At 37.7% G+C, this 20,863-nt stretch overlaps 2 protein-coding genes across 8 annotated transcripts in view; one reads left to right on the forward strand and one right to left on the reverse strand.

Moving 5' to 3' along the window:
- BRD7 (bromodomain containing 7) overlaps positions 1–10,298 on the forward strand; it is a 31,634-nt gene extending 21,336 nt beyond the window's left edge. Inside the window, exons 12-17 of one of the 2 annotated variants that reach the window (XM_037877975.2) lie at positions 1,647–1,758; positions 5,492–5,548; positions 6,807–6,915; positions 7,099–7,242; positions 8,747–8,890; positions 10,084–10,298. In XM_037877975.2, coding sequence (XP_037733903.1) covers positions 1,647–1,758; positions 5,492–5,548; positions 6,807–6,915; positions 7,099–7,242; positions 8,747–8,890; positions 10,084–10,148 — 631 coding nt within the window. In that variant the 3' untranslated portion in view covers positions 10,149–10,298. Of the gene's footprint in view, positions 1–1,646; positions 1,759–5,491; positions 5,549–6,806; positions 6,916–7,098; positions 7,243–8,746; positions 8,891–10,083 lie in introns of those variants that run through there. The other variant, XR_005222265.2, reaches the window with a different exon arrangement.
- A 1,464-nt stretch (positions 10,299–11,762) lies between these two features.
- The window catches only part of ADCY7 (adenylate cyclase 7), a 126,972-nt gene continuing 117,871 nt past the window's right edge, over positions 11,763–20,863 (reverse strand). For all 6 annotated transcript variants that reach the window (XM_043526569.1, XM_037877973.2, XM_037877974.2 and 3 more), the window contains 7 exons: positions 20,749–20,830; positions 19,297–19,452; positions 18,197–18,343; positions 17,558–17,665; positions 16,194–16,308; positions 15,357–15,481; positions 11,763–15,238 (listed from right to left, as the gene is read on the reverse strand). In XM_043526569.1, the coding sequence (XP_043382504.1) occupies positions 15,092–15,238; positions 15,357–15,481; positions 16,194–16,308; positions 17,558–17,665; positions 18,197–18,343; positions 19,297–19,452; positions 20,749–20,830 (880 nt within the window). In that variant the 3' untranslated portion in view covers positions 11,763–15,091. The remainder of the gene's footprint in view (positions 15,239–15,356; positions 15,482–16,193; positions 16,309–17,557; positions 17,666–18,196; positions 18,344–19,296; positions 19,453–20,748; positions 20,831–20,863) is intronic.

Consider the following 20,863-nt stretch of genomic DNA (forward strand, 5'->3'; position numbering starts at 1 on the left):
CTAATCTTAAGTTAAAGTTTCTGAAGTAATTTCAATAAAACAGTTGTGGTAGTCAAATATTGATGGTTAAGGCTGTGTCTTGCATATTGAATGCAACCAAACAAGATTCTGGTACTTATTCATAATTCACCTATTCTACCTTTTAAAATAGGTGCTATTTTAAGACACAGCTCCTTTAATAACAATGCACCTGTGACATTAGCAATCTTAGGGAGTTTGATACTCTTGATCCATGAAGTGCATGAAATCAAAAACTCCATTGCAAAGGTAACACTGACTGATACTGGAAAACTGTATTTTTCAGGCTCTCAATGACTGCCATAAATTATGATAGGTTTTCACATGTTTTAACCAGTTTGATTGCTCTGTGCAAATAAATGAGTCATCTTTGTACTGACTTGCTTAGTTGCCGTTGCCATAATCCAACAATGTGTAATTCCACAACTGCTTTAAAATAAGACTGCAAGTGTGGTTTACTGGGGGAAGAAAAATCCTTTTCTAAGAGCTAATCTTTAAAGCTATCTATCCAAAGTATATGAATATGCAGAAGATCTGAGGGAGATCTGCATGTTTAATTTTAAAATACTACTTAATTCCCCACACACACACAATTGCATAAATAAAATAGTTAATGAGTGACTTCAAAAATAATCTGGGTTTCACTTTCATCAGAATTTAATAGCTTTCTTTCAGTTAGCTATATTTCTGTATGCTTATATTGTTAAATACTTAAAGGTATTTTTGCACTCAGATGCAATGGTGATATGCTTGGTAGAAGTCCCTAGATAGTTGCTTAGTGTACAAAGATGTTCATAAAAAATGAAAATACACTCCACTGCAGTTATTTCCCTGGTGAAACCATTGCGTTTTTGAAATCTTAGAAAGTGTGCCATCCTGCTTTAATACCGTTCAGAAACTGAAGACTAGTGTTGATGGCTATGGATGTTTAGTTAGAGTACTTTTTATTACTTCTAAGGAGCTGATTTTATTGTGTTAGACATGAGGCACCTTTACTACTGGTGTCAAATGTCAGTTCATGAACCATGGTGGTAGCTATGGAACATCTCAGTGCTACACAAACTTCAGTTTCAAATATAATGTATATAGTGCTTGAAATGATGATCAGATTTATTATACTGAGCAAAATTACTAATTGTCTCACGTCTTTTATAACCACCCTCAATTCTAATGCCTCTACTCCATGAGCATTTATTTGATACAGTTATGAATACACCCTTGTCTTGATGTGCTTTAGAAGCATCTCCTGAAAGAAAATTAGAAAACTTTCTAGTGTTGTTAATACTCCATGATATAGCTCATTTCAAATACCTGAATTGTTTAAACAAGTGCAATAGCAATAATGAATATCAAACATGCAAAACTAATTGCAGTTTGAGAACTTGCTGCTTAAAGCACTATTCAGTTGCATTGTAGGCTACATTGGGACTCTAAGTTAGTCCACAGGCCACAAAAGCCTTGGCTATTTAAACAAAAAGTAAAAACCTATTAGACTGAATCCCTTGCCAGTCTTCTAATATCAGCATTTTCAAAGTTCAATATAGTGGTTTGACATACTAACCATTTACAGGTTTTTTTCTGTCATCCATGCTTGATGTGAAATTGATTTCTTTGTAATTACCTTTCAGTATTCAGAATTTTTTGGCAAAGTCTCAAGACTACCCATGTGTAATGGCTGATGGTTTGCTGGATGTTTTAACTAAAGGGGGATATTCTAGATCTCTGAAAGAACTAGAAACGGTAAGAATTGTGATTTGGGAACTTTCTAGTGCTTGGTTTATCTCTAGAAGAGAACGAAAATTAAAAGTTCTGAAGCCAGTTGGGCTGATGTGATTTAGAAACTGGCATTTCTAACTCTTAGCTAATATGTTTTTGAACATGACCCATTTTCCTAGTCTAGTTAGATCCTATCACGTTTTAATTAACATGCGTCCACCCTCAAGTCGATGATTGACAAATGAATGGGTTTTGAAATGTGTTAAACCCTGTATGTCCTAACTGTTAAAACATGTTTGTTAACCCATTGTTAAATATGATCTATTGTCCTAGGCTAGATAAGGCCTTAAATTAGTTCTGCCAGGATATGGTGCAGATTTTTTGGGGGTTGGATGTTGCTGTTGCAATTGTCAAACTGTTTGATTTAAGGATTAAATAAAGGACTTCACCTCGAGTAGCTTCAAGTTTTCTGCCTTTCAAGATCAGAAAGGATATTTTCTCATACATTCATACACAAGTCCTTGGAACAAAACCCTACATATTCAGGGCTTGGGAGTTTCCCATTGGTCCCCACAACACATCCCATTATAGGCAATGAGTTACAATTATTAAAAGATTTAATCTTTTCAAAAACAATTCATAGACTGAATGAAATGTTTTAATTTGGTTTTCATTCTCCACTGAAAGTGAAGCCGAGAATATAATTTGATGTAAGAAATTCACTTTCAGATCATTTCATATACCTCTAGTTATGCTTTTGCATTTTTAAACTCTTTGTTATAGAGAACACTGGGAGGGAAAAACAGTCAACTGTTACCCCCAATAGTTACTGTAATAGTTGGGGGTATTGTCCAGCAAAGTCACTTAAGTAGATTGAAGCAGGAAGTTGACTGACTGTGCAATTAGACTCATGTTCTGAAGCAAATCTCAAAAGTTTGACAACTGGTATGGTTTTCCAGAAGATAGTTGTAGCAAAAAAAGCTGGAAAGAGAGAGTAGCAAACACTGACTGCTTTCCAAAGGCAAAAATGCAGTTATGCCAGCTTGATTTGCAAAAATTGATTCAGCCTTATGTATTGTTTTACGCAGTAACTTTTATAACCTTATAGTATGTAACTATTACCCAACTTTATATAAAACCACATGATGGACAGAGTGCATACTCATAAAACATGGCTTCATAGCATAAATTGACACAAGACTTGTCAATTACTTTTTTAAATAAATAATTCCACAGTGAACAGTTGAAACTCTGCAGGTGATCATTTTCAAACTTAATTTTTATAAGTAGTAGTAACTTACCATAAGCAGAATAGTTCCTGAGTGCAGAAGATGGGCACCAAGCAGAGGTATAGTCTGTTCTGTATGCATAACAACTTTTGAAGAACTGAGCCTGCTAGCTGATCATTAAATATACAATATGGTTCTCGTCTCTTCCCATGATGTTTAGAACTTTAAAAATTGATCATTAGGACATATAGAAAAGGCATTAGAGGAGTTCTAGATGCTTTGACAACTTACCGTTCTAGTTTTATTCGTCCCTCTGTCTGTGTGATTCAATTCATGATACTAAGGTGAACCTGGCTTTACAGAGAGAAAGTACAAAAAGCCAATGACTTAAACTAAACTTGCTCTTCTGTGAACTATAGCACAAGCAAAACACACTGTGTATTTTGCCACTTGTATGCAGTCATTCCAAACACAATTTTTATACAAGATCTAATGCAGCATTAAGTCAGACAGTTAAAATAAAAGCCAGGAAATGCAGAAGGGAAGGCTCCTGTAACAATGTTAACTTAGGCCATGTTTGAAATAGTACAGATGTGCAACTGTTGCTTTGCAAATGGACAGTTGAACGTATTTAATGTATGTCATAACATGCAGGAAGTGCATTCTCCTTTTGTAACTTTGAGCCCTAATGTTGCATTGATGTAACTATTAATGAATTTAAATTCTACTTTTCTAAAGAAAAAAAGATTGTCCTTTCCTTATAATATTTAAATAGTCACAGTTAAGCACAAACCTCTGAGATGAATGGGAGGAGAGGATTCTTGCCTTTGCTGTTGGTGAATGGCTGGAAACAGTTTTTTGCAGGGTTTAACTAGCCATCATCACAGCTTTATATTATGACAACTGTGTCTTTAGAATAGGAAAATATAGGACTAGATCACTGTCACTTCCATTTCCATAAGCAGGATAATGGATCTGATTGTGGTGCATCCCCAGATCTAGTGAAGCTCTTCTGGGGGTATTCAGCTCTGCAGACAGGAAGGACTCTCAGACTGCTGTTCATTCTGGCATTGTGCCCTAGAACCAATGGTATTAGCAGAGTCAGGAATTGACCCCACTGATAGGTTCACCTTCTCTTGATTAAAGGTTGAGGTGGAAATTGAGTGGCATGTCTTTTGTTCCTTGTGCTTTTTTTTCTTCTTCTTTCCAACCTAGGAGACAATCTGGCCCTCAAGTTCAGTAACAAAGTGAAAACTTGCAAAATGAACCAAGTCCTTTCCCCCTCCCTACTGTAATGGTCTCTGTAGAGTCGGCCCACAATTTTCTTTTGTTTTTACTGGTAAGGGAGTAAAGTTTTGCATTTTTGGGAGCAGGAGGTTTTTGCTCAATTTCCATTAAAAGTTTAGTGTACCCTTAGCAGCAGCCCATCTGATTAGCCTAGGAGAATGAGTCTTTCCGGAGGTGAATAAAAGGGTAGGGTATTATTATTCTGCTAATTAAATACTTAGTTATTTACCCATCTAATCCTCCTTGATCCCTGTGAAGTTTTAGCAAGTGCTCATGCTGAATGTTCTCACCAAGCAGAAGGGCTGATTTGGCAGGAAGGAAGTGTGGTAACAAAATGCTGCCCACAGTCCCAGAGTGAGCTGAAAGCCTTTTTAAATAAAATAATCGGTCTAGTTAACTATGTTCCCATTTTTAAAGTATTAGGTTTTAGAGTTTCACACCATTGAAAGGAATGGGGAGTTCATAGCTCTGAAATATTAATTTGAAAAACTGTTGGCTGCCCTTATGACTGAAGATAATTTTTGGCTGCAAATTAGTCAGTTTCATACTCATGGACACTGGGCAGTGAACCTCTGCCCAGAAGTACTATTTATTTAGTTTTAATTTTTTCTTTAACCCCAGAGACATTAGAATCATAGAATCATAGAATATCAGGGTTGGAAGGGACCTCAGGAGGTCATCTAGTCCAACCCCCTGCTCAAAGCAGGACCAGTCCCCAATCAAATCATCCCAGCCAAGGCTTTGTCATTATCTCAGGACCACTTACAGGATTCAGTCACTTTTGCTTTAGACTTAAAGAAAAATATGATTAGAACATGTGTTTCAGTCTCTAACTTAGAAAGGAATTTTCCACAAAAAAACCCCCAAAACAAAAAACTTTCATGCATGCAAAGAAAATTTGAAAATTTTGGTTCAAAAAGGAAACCTTTGCAAAAAGGATAATGGAAGGCATTTTGCAATATTTACTGAAGTGGTTGTCATTATAGTAATTGCACTAGCCTGGTCCAAACAACTTAATAGAAGGAAAACCCCTTACTGCTAATTTCTTGTACAAGACAAATATAAGGAATGTTCTGTCCGTTAAAAACTGCTGTGTAGTTTTTGTTACCAATGAAAACCCATAACACTGTTTTGTCTCCTTCCATTTGTGAATATCCCACTGTAAGGTTCTGGTTTTGCTTTGTACTTTAAAATAGGAACTCATTTTAAATGTCATACTAAATACTTTCTCATAATTTCAGCCAATGGTGGATGCAGAAGGTCAGCATGGGAGAAGCGATACAACAAAAGATGTGGAGGTGATATTTTCTATCTTTTTCCAAGCAGCTACTCCAAAAGGCATTTTTAACCCCTAACCACTGTTCCCTCTAAGCTGTGCGTGTGAACCTAAACCCTGCGTGCACAAAAATTTGCTCAGAAGAAATTTTTTGCGCACACAGCCTGTCAAAAATTAGAGGGAACATTGCTCCTAACTGCAAAATAGCTTAAAGCTGGAGAAATGTGTGCAGTTATATAAACAGATGTTGTGTACCACCATTCAAAACTGCATGCTTTTTTTGTAACTGTTTTGTATTCCAAGTTGTGAGGATAAAGTCCAAAAGGTAAATCTCACATCAGAATGTAGATCTGATTGGTTTTGATATCAATCTGTGTGACAAAAAAACCTGAAGCATTTATTCTTAAGTAAAATCTTCCACGTTTACAATGCACAGAATGAGACATGTACATTTTATATTTTGTATATAACAGTTTATATTTGTTATTGTGTGTCATTCAGAACTTTGATTACAGGAATCAATATTTTCCGGTACCTGTAACATACTACAGTAATTTTGTACAACTTGTGTCATTTAAGAAACAGATTTTAAACCTCCAGTGCCCCACATTGCATAGGGCCTGGTTATCTCAAATTGCCTGTCGTCTTGTGTTACTGAACCAATTAACTCAGCACCCGATGTTCAGTTGGGAGGGAGCTGGAGCCAGTATTTTCAGCGAATGGACTGTACTTTGGAATTTCATCTTCTTTTGGTGCTCCAGAGCCCAAATTGTTTGATCTTCAGCTTATTTGCTTAATGGCTTTTGGGGGGGAATGCGGGTTGTGGGAGAGTCCTGGTTTGGGATGGTTTCAGGAGGAGTTTATATTTGGAGGCTGGTCATAATTTGTATGTTTGTTACATTACTTTTATGTGTGTGCCCAGAGCTCTGGATACTTGCAACTCTGAAAATACATAAATGGGATGGAATAGTTAACTATAGAACAGTAAAAGATTGTTGTTGCTTTGAAGTGAAGAACAAATGGGGTAAATCTAAATTAGTCAGTCCCCCAATATCTGACAGTTTTCTAATTTACACACTGCAAAAGCGGTGGCATGCATCAGCGTTTGTGTTGTTGCACTCCCAGTCAGTACCCAGCCCAAGCCGGGAAAGCTACTGATACAACCAGCAGACCAAATTAGGTGATGAATCCTGGTCACGTGCCAGCTGAGGCACTTGTGCATACATGAAGGCGACTGCAAAAGCATTTTTTAAAAACTTCATTTAAACACTTATTTGCAGATTATAGAAACAGATGCGGCCAACAAGTTGGACTCTAGTAATGATAGGCTTACAGCACTGAAAGCAGTAACAAATTTTGGAATTCATGTAGAGGAATTTGACTCTGAAGGTGAGTAATCTATTGCAATTAGGAAAGCAAGTGCTATTTTTGGGCACATTGTATTTTGTATTATCCTGTAATTGGTTTGCTGTAGCGTGTGTGTGTGTGTGTGTGTCTGTCTGTCTCTCTCTCTCTCTCTATATATATATATAATCTCCTCCTTTCACTGACACGGGCTTTTCTATCAATCAGAGGCTGAAATCTTCCAGAAGAAACTTGATGAAACCACAAAGTTACTCAGAGAGCTCCAAGATGCTCAAAATGAACGACTGAGTACAAAACCACCTCCCAATATGATTTGTCTTTTGGGTCCATCTTACAAAGAAATGCATCTGGGTGAGTATAACATTTAATTGATGTTTAGAAAACAATTAGGTCAGTTGGAATTTGTATAAAGTTATTACAGGTTAAGAACTTCCTAGTAAATTTGTACATTGGGTGAAGGTTGTTAAGAGTGACTTTTTGGTTAAACTGTTATCTTTAGTGTGAAACTGGAGGTGAATTTGTTGAGTGTTGTGTTAAAATAGGACAGTCAGAACAACTGGAGGCCCCACTTGTCAATTCTGGCCAAGGAGCACATGAATCAGGTGGCTTCTGTTTGATTTTCTTTCTGAATAACTGTCTCAGACAGTGGCATTCCAGCTCCTTCAGCTGAGATAGTAATTGATATGCAGTGCACCACCTTGGATTGTTGGATGTTAACAAGTTATGATAGAACTCTAACTTTTAGTTGCTTATGGTGACTATTAAAGCCTTGTACATCTGAGGATTGAGTTATTTTAGTGTGAAATTCTCAGTGTGCTATAAGCACAAAATAGAGGGCCTGGGTACTAATCCAAACTTTGATATTGCCTTAAAGCAAGCTTCCTCTCTGCTTCATTTCCCTATTTGGAAATTACTAATCTGTAAAAGTAACTGCCTTCTTGAGTGATTGTGTGCGATGTATCTAAACAGTTGTACAATGTGAAGTGTTCTGTTTGTCAGCTAAGGTCAACTAAATATTTGTGAATTATAGCTTAATTCTAAAACGTCATGCCAGTTTGAGAGGCTTCTAGCTCTTGTGCATTCTCGTAGTGCATTTCCTCTTCCATTAGCCACATACATCTTACCAATTCCATGCAAGTCTAAAGTAGACCAAATCCTCCCTTTCCTGAGGGGGAAAAAAATAGCTGATGTGATGTACTTTACAGCTGTGGGATCTGAGAACTACTGCATTTAAAGTGAAAAGGGGCAATAGCCGTGGCCTCTTGTTCACATGCAGGATTGAGAACCAAAGGCAAAATACCCAAACCCAAAGATCAGTGCCCTGAGCGCCACGTGGTCATTCATCATTGGTTTTCCACCAGCTGTTTGTATTGTGACCCTTATGATATGGAGCAAGTTAATGATGCTTGCAGCAGCATTACCGTGTGCTTTAAATCTGTCTAGCTTCTGTTGCTTCTCAAAGGGGTCTTAGTAAGGAGCTGTTTCATCTCCTCCTCCTTTCTCCAACTCACCCCACTTTCTCCAGAAAATCTGCTGGTAAGTAACAGTTTTGGAATGTGCAAGGAAAATGCTGCATTTTCTCTCTCTCTGGTTCCTAGTGCCTTTACTATGTGATTAATGCCCATCTGCTCCCCTGCAATGCCAAGTGCAACACAGGAGAAGCAAAGAGCCAGTAGATTTAACTGTCTGAGTGACAGTAAGATGTCTCTGCTATTATAGGAGCTTATTTAGTTTTTATATAAATACAAATTCACCAAAGCTAAATATTATTTACAGCTGTGCTGAAAGTCAGACTTCAACTCTTCTGGGCAATTTGTAAAAACACAAATTAATTTACAGTATTCTAACTTTCTAGCGGAGAGAGTGACCAATAATTTAAAAGAACTTGCGCAACAAGTGACTCCAGGCGACATTGTAAGCACGTATGGAATCCGAAAAGCAATGGGAATTTCAGTTCCTGTACCTGACACTGAAGCCAGCTTTGTGGATTTAACAGATGGTGAGTATAGAGTGTATTTAGACACGCATTGCAAAACTACATCTGCAAGTCATTGTAGTATTGTTGGTAGCAACTGCAGAAGTTAAGGTGGAGTCCCAGCTGCTGGTCTCTCTCCCTTTTTTAAATACTTCTTGGGTGGAAATTTGACATGATTATTCTCAGCCCAAAGGTAACTTTGTTGTTTAGAGAAAAGTGTGCAGAATTGGTACAACCACTTAAATTAGTAGAGTAAAAAAAAGTTTTCCCTGTCTGTGTATGTTGCGATTTTTGCATCTGACTGAAGATGAAAACAACACATGTAGAAAAAATTGCATTGACTGCTCTTAAGGATTTTTAATATTAATTTGGCATGTATGCATTAGAATTTTTCCTTTTTTAAGCTTTCCATTTAAGGGTGCTCAGTTATGAAGCCGCCACATATTGAAAATAGTGAAAAGAACAGGAATTAAAGATTTAAGCCTCAGTAATGTCATTTTATGGTTGGCAAGTCAGTCATGAAATGACTAAGTTTTCTACTGCAATGTTTGTATTTATACTATTTTGCATTTGTTTGCCTTAAATACATACCTCCCTTTTTATGGCCTAGGCTATACAACTTAACATGGATATTGACACTGCAACAGAAACTGACTCTTTTGAATTAGCAGATGTTTCAACATGTACACTGCATTAAATGCTAGCTTTTCAATTTCATTTAGTATTTTTAGGTCAGTCTTGTTTAAAAAACAGTGAATAGCGTAAACTGTTATAGCGTACAATACCGTACACGCCATCCCTCTTGTTTGTAACAGGTTTTAGTTAAGCTGTGCTACTGACAGAGTAAAACCATTTCTTGATAGTTTTTATTGTGAAGCAAACTTTTCAAGCAGTTTTGCATATTTCTTAAATGAAAAACTGACATCAATTAATCATACTTCTGAGATCAGTACATTTATAAAAGATATTTATAGTGATGTACACTGCAAGAGTAATGCCCTATCTGGTTAATTAACAGGAATAGAGCAAGAAATATGTCCTAGTATAATTACTAGCTCCTTAATACAAGTGGATTCACTGCATAAATTGTTTCATGCTGACACAGGAAATTGACTTCAGGAGTAGTAAGGGAATTAGATTGTGTATATATACTACTTTAAGGGAAGTCAGATGGGATAACTGGACTGACCAATCTGTGTGGAATAACTTTTTTTCAGATTGTCAAGAATCTAAAAAGGCTGCCATGTTCAGTGGAAATGAATCTGGTCCAATTGGAATTTGAAACTTCAGTTGTTTTAAGTTATATATTTGTATTTGGTCCTATTAAAGAACTAGATTTAAATTTTGTTCAGGATGTATTCACTGAACATTTGTACATTGTGAGTTAGAGGAAATATTTTGTCTATTAAATTTTGGAACTCGTTAAACTAAATCAAAGGTCATGATGGTTTCATGTTAGAGGTCAGTTACTTCTAATGCATACACATCTAATCGTGAATTTGGATGGACTAACTCATCATTTTCAAGGGATATGTCAGGCTATCTACAGCCTCAGGCCCAACATAATTGTGGCTACATAATCTGTCTATACCACTATTTATCCAGCAGTATTCCAAAGCCATTTACTAACTTTCAGATCTGGCGCACTTGAACGCAGACTTTCTTTTAAGTAAGTATATAGCCTTTACGGGTGCAAAGGAAATACAGCTTTCTAAGTAGAAGCTGATAAAATTTGATAAATTAGTGGAAGATGCTATATAAACGTAGCCTAGGCTTCTTTCATGACCTTGCTCTGTTTATCACTTTCAACCAACTAGAGTTTTTATAATGTTGCTGCTAATTATTGCAGCTATCAGGACAATAGGTTAAGAATGCCTAGCCAAGATGCATTACTCTTCTGAGTAAGGTAGTTAAACAGTGACATTAACAAATCTCTTGCCAAAAGGTTCCATAAACCTTTAAGAGGGCTTGACCATTCGAAGTTTCAAACTCCCTGACTGTGGACCCAGCTCAGATAGTCACCTAGGAAATACCTGCTAATTAAGCTGGAGAGCTTTAACTCAGTTGGAATAGCTGAACTGGTGTAGGAGAAAGACAAGAAAAGTACTGTTTTAATGGCTGCTATTCTCTACTGATCCTTAGTCTACTTTGCTTCTATCTTTGGTGACTAAGTTGAGGATGAGTGAGACCTGCAAGGCCCCCAGCATCACTCTGATTAAGCATTTCCTTTCCCAAGGTAAGTTTGCACTGTCACTGCATATCATGGGCCCACTCCTTCTCACAGCCACCAGATTTTTCCCAAGCCCCTTTCTTCCACAGCTTCTCTTGAATGTAACCAGGCTCCTTTCTCTTATTTCCACTCCCCTTTTCTTTGGGAATACAATTTGTCCTCTCAGGTTCCCAGCAGCCCCTACCATGTTGACAAGGAAATGCTTGAACTGCACCTAATCAGCAATTATGCAGTTAGTGGAGATAGGCTGCACATGATCTAAGTGAATTGGTAGATGGTTGAAGTTAAAATGGTTGTGTGAATTTACTTTGGTGCGTTCAAGTGCTCTACTCTGACAGCTCTACCAGAAATGCTGTATGGCTAGACATGCAGTTACTACATGTTCTATTGCACTAGGCAGATACTCTAAATTAGGAGATGATAGAGGCATCAGCCCATTCTGGATAAATTAGAGAAATTACTCTCCAGTTCTCAAAAGATCAACCATGATTACATATTTTCAAGTGAAGATTTCTATCTTGAACTCTGTGCATTTAAGAGAAGAGTCTAGTTGTAATTAGGCTTAAGTTGCATAACAGGTTAATGAAATATGGAAGGAAGAAATATGAAGGCTCATGTAGAAATCTGCTTTAGATGTTATATTCTAACAAATAATTACAAAGCAAGCAAGTTTCAGAAAAGTCTTTATTTTAAAGTAAAAAAAAGTTTTGTTCTTTCTGTGCAGTAGATAACTTACTCCATCATTAAAAGTTACAGTATACAATCAACTGTAAATTAGATAAATTGGCATTTTGTATTTAAAGACTTGACTGTGTGTTTTTAAAGTCCTAATAGGTAAGTTTCACAGTTCTGGTAAAAGCATTCTGTATTGCTAAGGCTCCATTTAAGACTTTAGCCAAAGAAATGACCCTTCATGCACACAATCTAATCATTTAAAAAAGTATTAAGTCGCTCAAGGTGTCGCACGCCCTCCTGCCAATATTCATGGCCTTACACTCACTTTTCAATGTTTCTGTGGGTGCGTCTTTCATATAACAAGGTGAACTGAGGATAAAAATGCTGTTAAATACTCTACAAAATTTCGAAGAGTTTAAATTGATGATGTCCCTTTAAGATCATATAGCAAATACAACCGGTAGCAGAAAGACAACCCTACTTCATCCAGCCCAAGAGCTACAAGCTACTGAAAATACTTTACACCACTTCCATAATTGAGACCAAGCAGCATATTAGCTTTAATGGCAATACAAAGCAGTTCAGAGTGTTGTTAGATATGGTTTAGTTCCACAATCCTAATTACATCTAAATCTCTAGCACTATTGTGGACAGTGCCATAATTTCAGAACTGGCTCTGTCCATAAGCAAACTTCATGATTCAAAATACTGAGGCAGTATGGTCTGTCAAACTGAAGTACTGTAGCAAAGGCCACTGAACGAAGCCTTCAAGCTTCTTATAAAAACAAAATAAATTAACATCTCAAAACTCATGCTTGTTAAATGTCTATCACAAACAAACAATATAAAAGTGATAGGGAACTGAAAACTATTTGACAGAAATATACAAAAGGATACTAAATTACACTGACTTTTTTTTATTAGCACAAAGTTTAAGTGTTAAACTAGTTAATATATTATGAATCTGTTGACAGAAAGGAAACAGCCAACCTCAAACTAAAGTTGTCTAATATACTATTTTTTGTAGGAGACTGCAGCAAAAGCAGTTTCGACCAACCACCCTCAGTAAGGCTTTAAAAACTAAGTTTTTAATCCACAGTAGGACATTACTCAGATTTGTTCCTGTCATGAAACACAGGCACTTTCCAAGAAATTACACAGTAATTAAAAAACAGCAGTGGTGCAGGCAACAACGATTGTTAAAGAGACAATTTGGAGTCATATGCCCTCATACTAAAATTGAAATATTAACAAATGCTGCTTTGTGTGTGGTGTAATAAATTATTTGAACATAGCACTTTATACTGAACAAAATAAATACCTGAATTTATTTTAACCACTTCACTTTCTAGTCACAATATATACAGGGAATGGAGGAAAAAAAAAAAGCCTTTCCTGATAAATGTTTATACTTGAACACCAGGTGGTATCCTTCTGAGACACTATCTTCCCCATAACCAAAATTTTGTAGTAGTATGTCTTGACATGATTATGTATAGTAGAAAGTTATTAGTTAAAATTTAAAGCTAATTACACTCACCTGAATAAACTTTAAAGGAAAAATTTGAACATTGACAAACTTCTGAAAATATCAGACATGTCAAATGTTTAGAAACATGCACAGCTCTGAGAACACAGGCATAGGTGATTAATTTGGAAGGGTTGTCAAAGGGGGAAGTGCCACCTAGGTTCAAGTTTGCCTCAGGTCACAAATCGGGGAGTGGGGGGAGAATTGGTCTTGTATTTGCCTTTATCACAGAAACACTACACAATCTGAGTGGCTGTTTCTTGTCAAGAGAAGGTCTGAGCAGGAGAATAGCTGGCAGGCCAGAATTAAGGTGCATTGAAAGATCTGTTAAGGGAAGTATGCACATCAGCTGTTGGTATCCTGCCTGACTGGCCAATGCAGTTTATACTTCACCTTCATAAGCACCAGATCCTGACTAATATATTAAATGCAAATGTTGTTAATGACAAGAAGAAAGTTGGGATAGCAATTCTGTATGCCTCAGAAACAAGTCAGCAGTTTGAGGGACTGGCCTCATCCAGGCAATGGAAACCAAATGAGAGAACTACAAGTTCTCCTTTTCTTTTCGCGAATACAGACTAACACGGCTGCTACTCAGAAACGAGTCATCACAAAACACAGTATAAATATACACCGTCAAAGGGCATGATTGCAGTGAATGCAATACTCACATTTACTGTCTCACTGCAACATGCACATCCCTAAATGGGCTTTCACTCTCTGGAAATAGTCTGGATTTCTTCAAAGTCAAAAGACTAATTCTGAAGGTCAAAGTGGCTTACTTCCAGTACATACTAAAACAGTTGTTTTCATCTCATCTAAGAAATGAAATATGGTTTGTCCCTTGGTATAGTGAAAAGCAGGGTAAAGAGAACAACATGGGTTGTATCCATAATAGCGGTATTTTGAACCAACTTCAGACAAAAATCATTTCCTGTACAACTGCTGATCAAGAAAGGCTTTACATAATGTAGGGGGAGGCATGAGTTTGTGGAAAAGTCATCAAGGGACAGGGGAATGTGAATTATTGCACAGTTACTCTTTCCAAAAGGAGCTAGAGTATAATCACCATATATTAAACTGTAGTTTGCTTGTCTATCTCTCCCCCCCGCCCCCTTATTCAGCGGTCTTTTGTTATGAAAACAGCTTTGCACTAAAGACCATGCATATATCAATGTTCCAAATGTACTGTCACTTTTTCTTAAGTGCAAGTGCAACACTGCTAGCAGATCTAACAAAGAATGAGGCAGTGGAATCATAAGTATAGGATTGGAAGAGACCTCAAGAGGTCATCAAGTCTAAGCCCCTGCACTCAAGGCAGGACTACATAATAACTAGACCATTCCTGACAGGTGTTTGTCTAACCTGTTCTTAACCTCCAATGACGGAGATTCCACAACCTTCCTAGGCAATTTATTCCAATGCTTCGCTATCCTGACAGTCAGGAAGTTTTTCCTAATGTCTGTTCTAACTGGGAAATTAGTTCAGCAGTGCATCTACGTGTGCTATTAAGACCTTTAATCTCCCTGAATGTAGGAAAGGAAATACTAGGAAATGCTGCAAGACAATTACAGAAAAATCCTGAAATTATCCCAGAAACAGGCAGTCCACAATTGCTTCTAGGCATTTTCAGACTTCTTTTAAAGCCACTCTCCTACCTTGAGATGCAGAGGGACCATTAGTAGTACACATACGTTTGGAATAATCTCCTTTACATAAGGAAGGAAATTTTAAGACTTCACAGAAGGGAAGTGGTGGCTCAAAATACATTTTGACAAACTTCGTTACAGACTCAGTTCAGTCCAATACCTTGGGATTTGGCTGTATCTGTACACACAAAGTAAGTCCTTAGTTCTCCCTTTCCTTTGACATTAATGAGTCCCCTACATTCACATGAATATCCCAGTTCCTGTAATATTTTGCTCGTCTCTTCTGTAACCTGAGTGAAACAGAAATAGTGAAATTCTTGTAAAACACCATGGAAATTAACTTTGAGCATTAATCAATAAAAATGTAAAAGTAGTTTTCTAGAAACAGCTGAATGCCCGTCTTTGTACCTGGATTTTTCCAAGTTCACCAGTACTCTCCATCCTGCTAGCGACATTGACAGTGTTGCCCCAGATATCATACTGGGGTTTACGAGCTCCAATCACACCTGCGATTACAGGCCCATGGTTTATCCCTACAGAAATAAAAGTACATGCCTTTAGAGTTAATATAATTTTGCACTTCAGTAACTCCTTCCAGTAGAGGACCACTTTAGTGATTTATAACCAGCAATGAATATAGCCTCACTGCACCCTTTAGGGATAAGGAAGCACAGAGAGGAAGTGACTTGCCCAGGGTAACGGGAAGTTTGTGGCAGAGTTGAGCATGTCGTCCAGATCTCCTATCTCACCGACCTGTGCTTTAAGCAAAAGTCCACCCTTCCTGCACTTCGTGTAGAACATTAACAGTCTAACAACAATCTTAGAATTGCCATGTAACGAGCCAACAGCAGCACACTATCCAGCTCTCTCATCGCCCCCATATCCAACCAGCAAACATACCATACTCTCCTTCTCCTCCCCGTTTGCAGCTGCAGCATTATTTCCCCTTTTCCCACACCCAGCACCAGAAACATCCCTGAATATTGCAGGAATATCAGGATGATGAGACTACAGCCACAGTCCAAGGTTAGATGTGGAACCTCATGGGTTGGCGCATTTAAAAGCTAGACCAGACTATGTTCTGTCTCTTAGTATTTATATTATGCTTATTACCATAATATTCATAATGTTCAGTGTCAAGAATAATTCAGCACTGACTGGTGGCTTGACCATCTAATAATCCTTTTGCAGCTCTAGTTTTTGCAAAGCTTGTAGCATTCATATCCTGTATGAAACTGAACTTACCAACCCGTAGGCGGAAATTGTTAAAGGAATGTCTGTTGATGCCATCTAGTTTACTCATCAAGGCAATTCCATACTCCACCATGATCCCAATTTGAGCATGCTGTCTCTCCTGGTCCTAGGTAATTTATAATGGATATTAATGCCTTAATATGCAAGACCATGTCAAGCTCTCAGTGTAATGAATGGCAACTGTCCGTCTCAAAGAACAATGATGTAAGCACCAAAGCAGTTCAGTTATCGTGTGTCGTTCTAGTGCAGCACGAGTGGTCACTGTAATGCTGTTTTCTGATGAAGTCCAGTACTATCAATTAATTACATATCAATTTATAAAGACTGGAGGCCAAATCCATGTCAAGCCGCAGGTGAAATAAGATACCATGGCACAATCACAGCTCATTTCAGATGTACATGCACAATAATTAAAATGATTATTAAAGTAAATTGGGTCTGGCTGGCAAAAGGAGAGCCTGCTCTGCTTAGTATTCATAAACCTGGCTCTTTACATCTCTTTCCAGACTTTAGTGCAGATTTAAAATTAAGTGCCCTGTACGTACAGCACATGTATTCTCACTCCTCACACCAAAACCTCCTGGTGATGGGCCTGAACCAAAAGCCTGGTTTTAAACACCTCTTAGCTAGAGAGTGTTTGAAATTTAAATCTGATTTTTGCTACCTGAGTTTATTGTTATACCATGTTCTCTACATAGATAACAATTATATTAGTCAATTTGCCATCAAATCCTGAATCCAAATCAGACATGGCTGAGGTGTTAGTTCTTTGGTATCAATAGCCCCTCGATACTCCCACCATTCAAGCTATTCTGTTGCGTCCCCAGGAATATTCAAGCTCAAAGATTCTTGAGAATTTAAAGAAAAATGATATTTGTTTTGGATTTAATATCTGCTGTCTAGGACCAGAACCACAGATAAATGAAAGTTAGTCAAAATAACAAGTTTCACAGTGCTTTGAATCACAGACTAATGTAGAAGCAGTTGTAAACAAGAAAACAGCAAATCAATTTTAAAGGAAATAAGCTGACACCAGCTTCACTGGTCTGGCATTAAGGGCTGTAATTCCATCACATATGACATCTTGGTGACATTTTAAACCACAGTATTTGTTCTCGACACCAGAACCCAAATATTGGAATTACAGCCTTAATTTTGGAACATTTTAGAAATATTATTTATAATGTGATACAAAATACAGCCTCAGAATATATTTCCCATCGTCCTCTTCCATACCTGAGACTATGACTGCTGATAACTTTCATCTTCCTTTCCATCCCACTACACTCTGTCCCCTACATAGATATGGACAATTAAAATTCTAAATGTGTTTATATTTCCAAAGGGTATCATACCTGGTTGTTCTCTTGGCCTGGTGCAACACTAAGGCCTGCTGCTGCCATGTAAGTGCTTCCAATTGTTTTGATTTTTTCAACACCACTAAATTTAGGTTTTAACAATAGCTGTTTGGAAGAAAGAAACTAAATTATAATTTGAGACCTTAATGCCTTATAGCCGCATGTGTTCTCACCAGCAATCTTGTGTTCCCTACCACACTCATAAGATTTATCTCTAGATACACTATGTCACTATTGCAGAAAACATACATTTTAAATAACAAAGCGTGGAAGATTTCTTTTACTGCCGTTTCCCTCCACCCGTCCCCTTTTTTGGGCACACATTATAGAAATGTAGTAAATCCTGCAAACCAGTAATAAAATCTGTGACAGATCGGTATTTGCATCATGAGGAAAAACACTAAGTCTTGTTTATACTGTACTATTAAAGGGTTAGATGGTCTAACTACATGAGTACAGCAGATGCAAATGATTAGAATTTCACTCTCCAAGACTAAGGCTGAACTGAGAATCCTGGTTCATCTTACTAAATTTTTTTCACTTTTCATGGTTCCTACATTGAAACACTGCTCTAGAAAGACATTTTATATTGTAATCATGTAAATCCAAGCTAGGTTTGCCTGAAACTTGAAATACCTCATCAAAATCAGCAATGATTTCGTTCAGCAGCCGCAAGCACTCCAGTCCCTCTTTATTGACATCACATTCGGTATAAAACACCTTAAAATCAGGTACTGATGCAAACATGACACACACACAGTCATAAGACTGATGGTACCAATCCTGTTGGAAAGCAATAATAATTTCACAGGTTTCAGAGTAGCAGCCGTGTTAGTCTATATCCACAAAAAGAAAAGGAGTACTTGTGGCACCTTAGAGACTAACAAATTTATTTGAGCATAAGCTTTCGTGAGCTACAGCTCACTTCATCAGATGCAGCTGTAGCTCACAAAAGTTTATGCTCAAATAAATTTGTTAGTCTGTAAGGTGTCACAAGTAATTTCACAGTTACCCTGTAACCCCACAGTGTGTAACCAAAATTGCATTCAGATTTTAGTACCTTTAAATACAACTATGACTAGAAATGAACCAAGCTAAGCCACTGGAACTCAGCAAAATTAACAGGAGGACCATATTTTCCTATTTTTAGAAAAATCAGAATTTTAAGTGCTGAGAATTGAAATCCAGTCAGATACCCCCAAATGCATTCTGCACAGCGATTGCCCTCTCTGCTACAATAGCCCCCATCCTGCCAGCTCAGTCAATCCAGTGACTCACTATGGAGGTGTTGGCAGAGTGAGGTGCAGGGTCTAAGAAGCGTTGCTATCATCTGCCATCAGGGTGCTGCCAAGTGGATGCTGTCTGCCCCTCAGCTATCTCCTTATAGGAATTAAATGAATCAGCTCTGTCAAATGGGGTCTTTGGGAGTCCTAACGTCACTTCTGAACCAATTATCAATGCCAAAGCCAATGATAATTTCTGATGTGGATTTCCATGCCCCACTCCTGCCAGTGCTAAAAGCAAAGCATTCATTTACACTGAAGTCCTCTTAATGCCATGGGGGTAGCAGCTCCTTGGGCTTGGGAAGGCCATGGGATTCTCATATTGTGGGCCAAGAAGAGGGAGGAACAGAGGAAGCAAGCAGTAGCTTGTAACCCATTCATGGGCGGTGAGGTGCCATGCTCACAGGAGTCTCATTTATCATCCTTCCTACGAGTACAGTAGATTAAATATACCTCATTTAATTTGTCACCAATGAAATGAGCAGCAACATGTGCCGGAAGGACATTTTCCAGCAAGAGCCTGTTTACGTTCTCCATGGTTTCAAATTGTTCATGTTCTTTTTTAAATTTATTCTTCCACAAGCAATCTAGTCGACAGTAATACTCAATCTGCAAACAAGAATTTATACAGTAAAATAAACCCGCAGAGCTCTGAGGTAAGAGTTTACAGGTTTCAAATCAAGTGCAAAAGTGACAGCCAAGTTTTGTCAGGACACTTCGGACCCAAACAGCCACTGAAATTGTGACTGAAAACCTGCACAAGCACCTGTTTGTGAAAACAGAAGTCACATCTACACAAGCCAACAGCCATTGTGCATGCAACTCAACTGGCATCAGATGTACACTAGTCCAATTTGCACATAGAATCAGAGGACTGGAAGGGACCTTCGAGAGGTCACCTAGTCCCATCTCCTGCGCTCACGGCAGGACTAAATCTTATCTAGACCATCCCTGACAGGTGTTTGTCCAACCTGCACTTAAAAATCTCCAATGATGGAGATTCCACAACTTCCCTAAGCAATTTATTCCAGTGCTTTACCACCCTGAGAGATGGGAAGTTTTTCCTAATGTTCAACCTAAACCTCCCTTGCTGCAATTTAATCCCACTGCTTCTTGTCCTTGTGACGTTACACTCAATAGCCTTTACGCAAATATCCTTATGATACATCTCCGTTATGTCATATCTGTATTTTATGCAAGATGACTCATGTAAGATATCATTGGAAAGGTTATGATTTACTGAATGGGATTATCCAATTTGTATGCATGTACCATTTCTGTATCTAAAGTTAGGAATATGGACTAGGTAACAATTACAACTGGGTGTGTATTTGGAAGACACCCACCAGATGACAGGCCACCAGATTTGATGGGCCATTAGGAAGGAACAACAAGACTTTGAAGATACTAATCTCTCCCCCTCCTGGCAGGCATCCTGGGACATAACTGTGACACTACTAGGTCAGGCGGTCTTGTCACCTGATACTAAACATTATCTAAATCATTGTAAAGCACATCTGAATTTTTTTCATTATAATTCAATTTAATAATTACAGTTTAATTAGTTTAAGAAGTAAATTGCAGAGTCCCAAACCACCCTGCCAGAAGGGTGGAAGATGATTTATAAATACAATTAAAAGTGACTAGACAATGTAGATTCTGGGTGTCCAATTTTGTGAGTGCAATATCAGAAGCCACTTTTAAAAGTTTGTCTCTTCAGAGTTAGAATCCAAAATATTGAAAAATGTGTAAAAATCTTTCCCTCCTTTCCCAAACACTATAAAAATGATTTTTTGGTGTCTAGGACTAACTACAGAGATAGAAAAGAGATGTCTTTTATTTAACTCAATTATCATTGAGTGAAAAGGACTGTGGGGTTTTTGTTTTTTTTTTTTTTATCCATACCTGTCTTGAAAATAGGATCAGAGTTACATAAAACAGAGCCAGGTATAAGTTAATCATCAGTATTGGATCTTCCATGAAAAGCCTGGAATACAGAAAAGCAACATACAATTGGCGT

Source organism: Chelonia mydas, chromosome 12 (genome assembly GCF_015237465.2).
Source record: "Chelonia mydas isolate rCheMyd1 chromosome 12, rCheMyd1.pri.v2, whole genome shotgun sequence".
NCBI classification, from domain to species: domain Eukaryota; kingdom Metazoa; phylum Chordata; order Testudines; family Cheloniidae; genus Chelonia; species Chelonia mydas.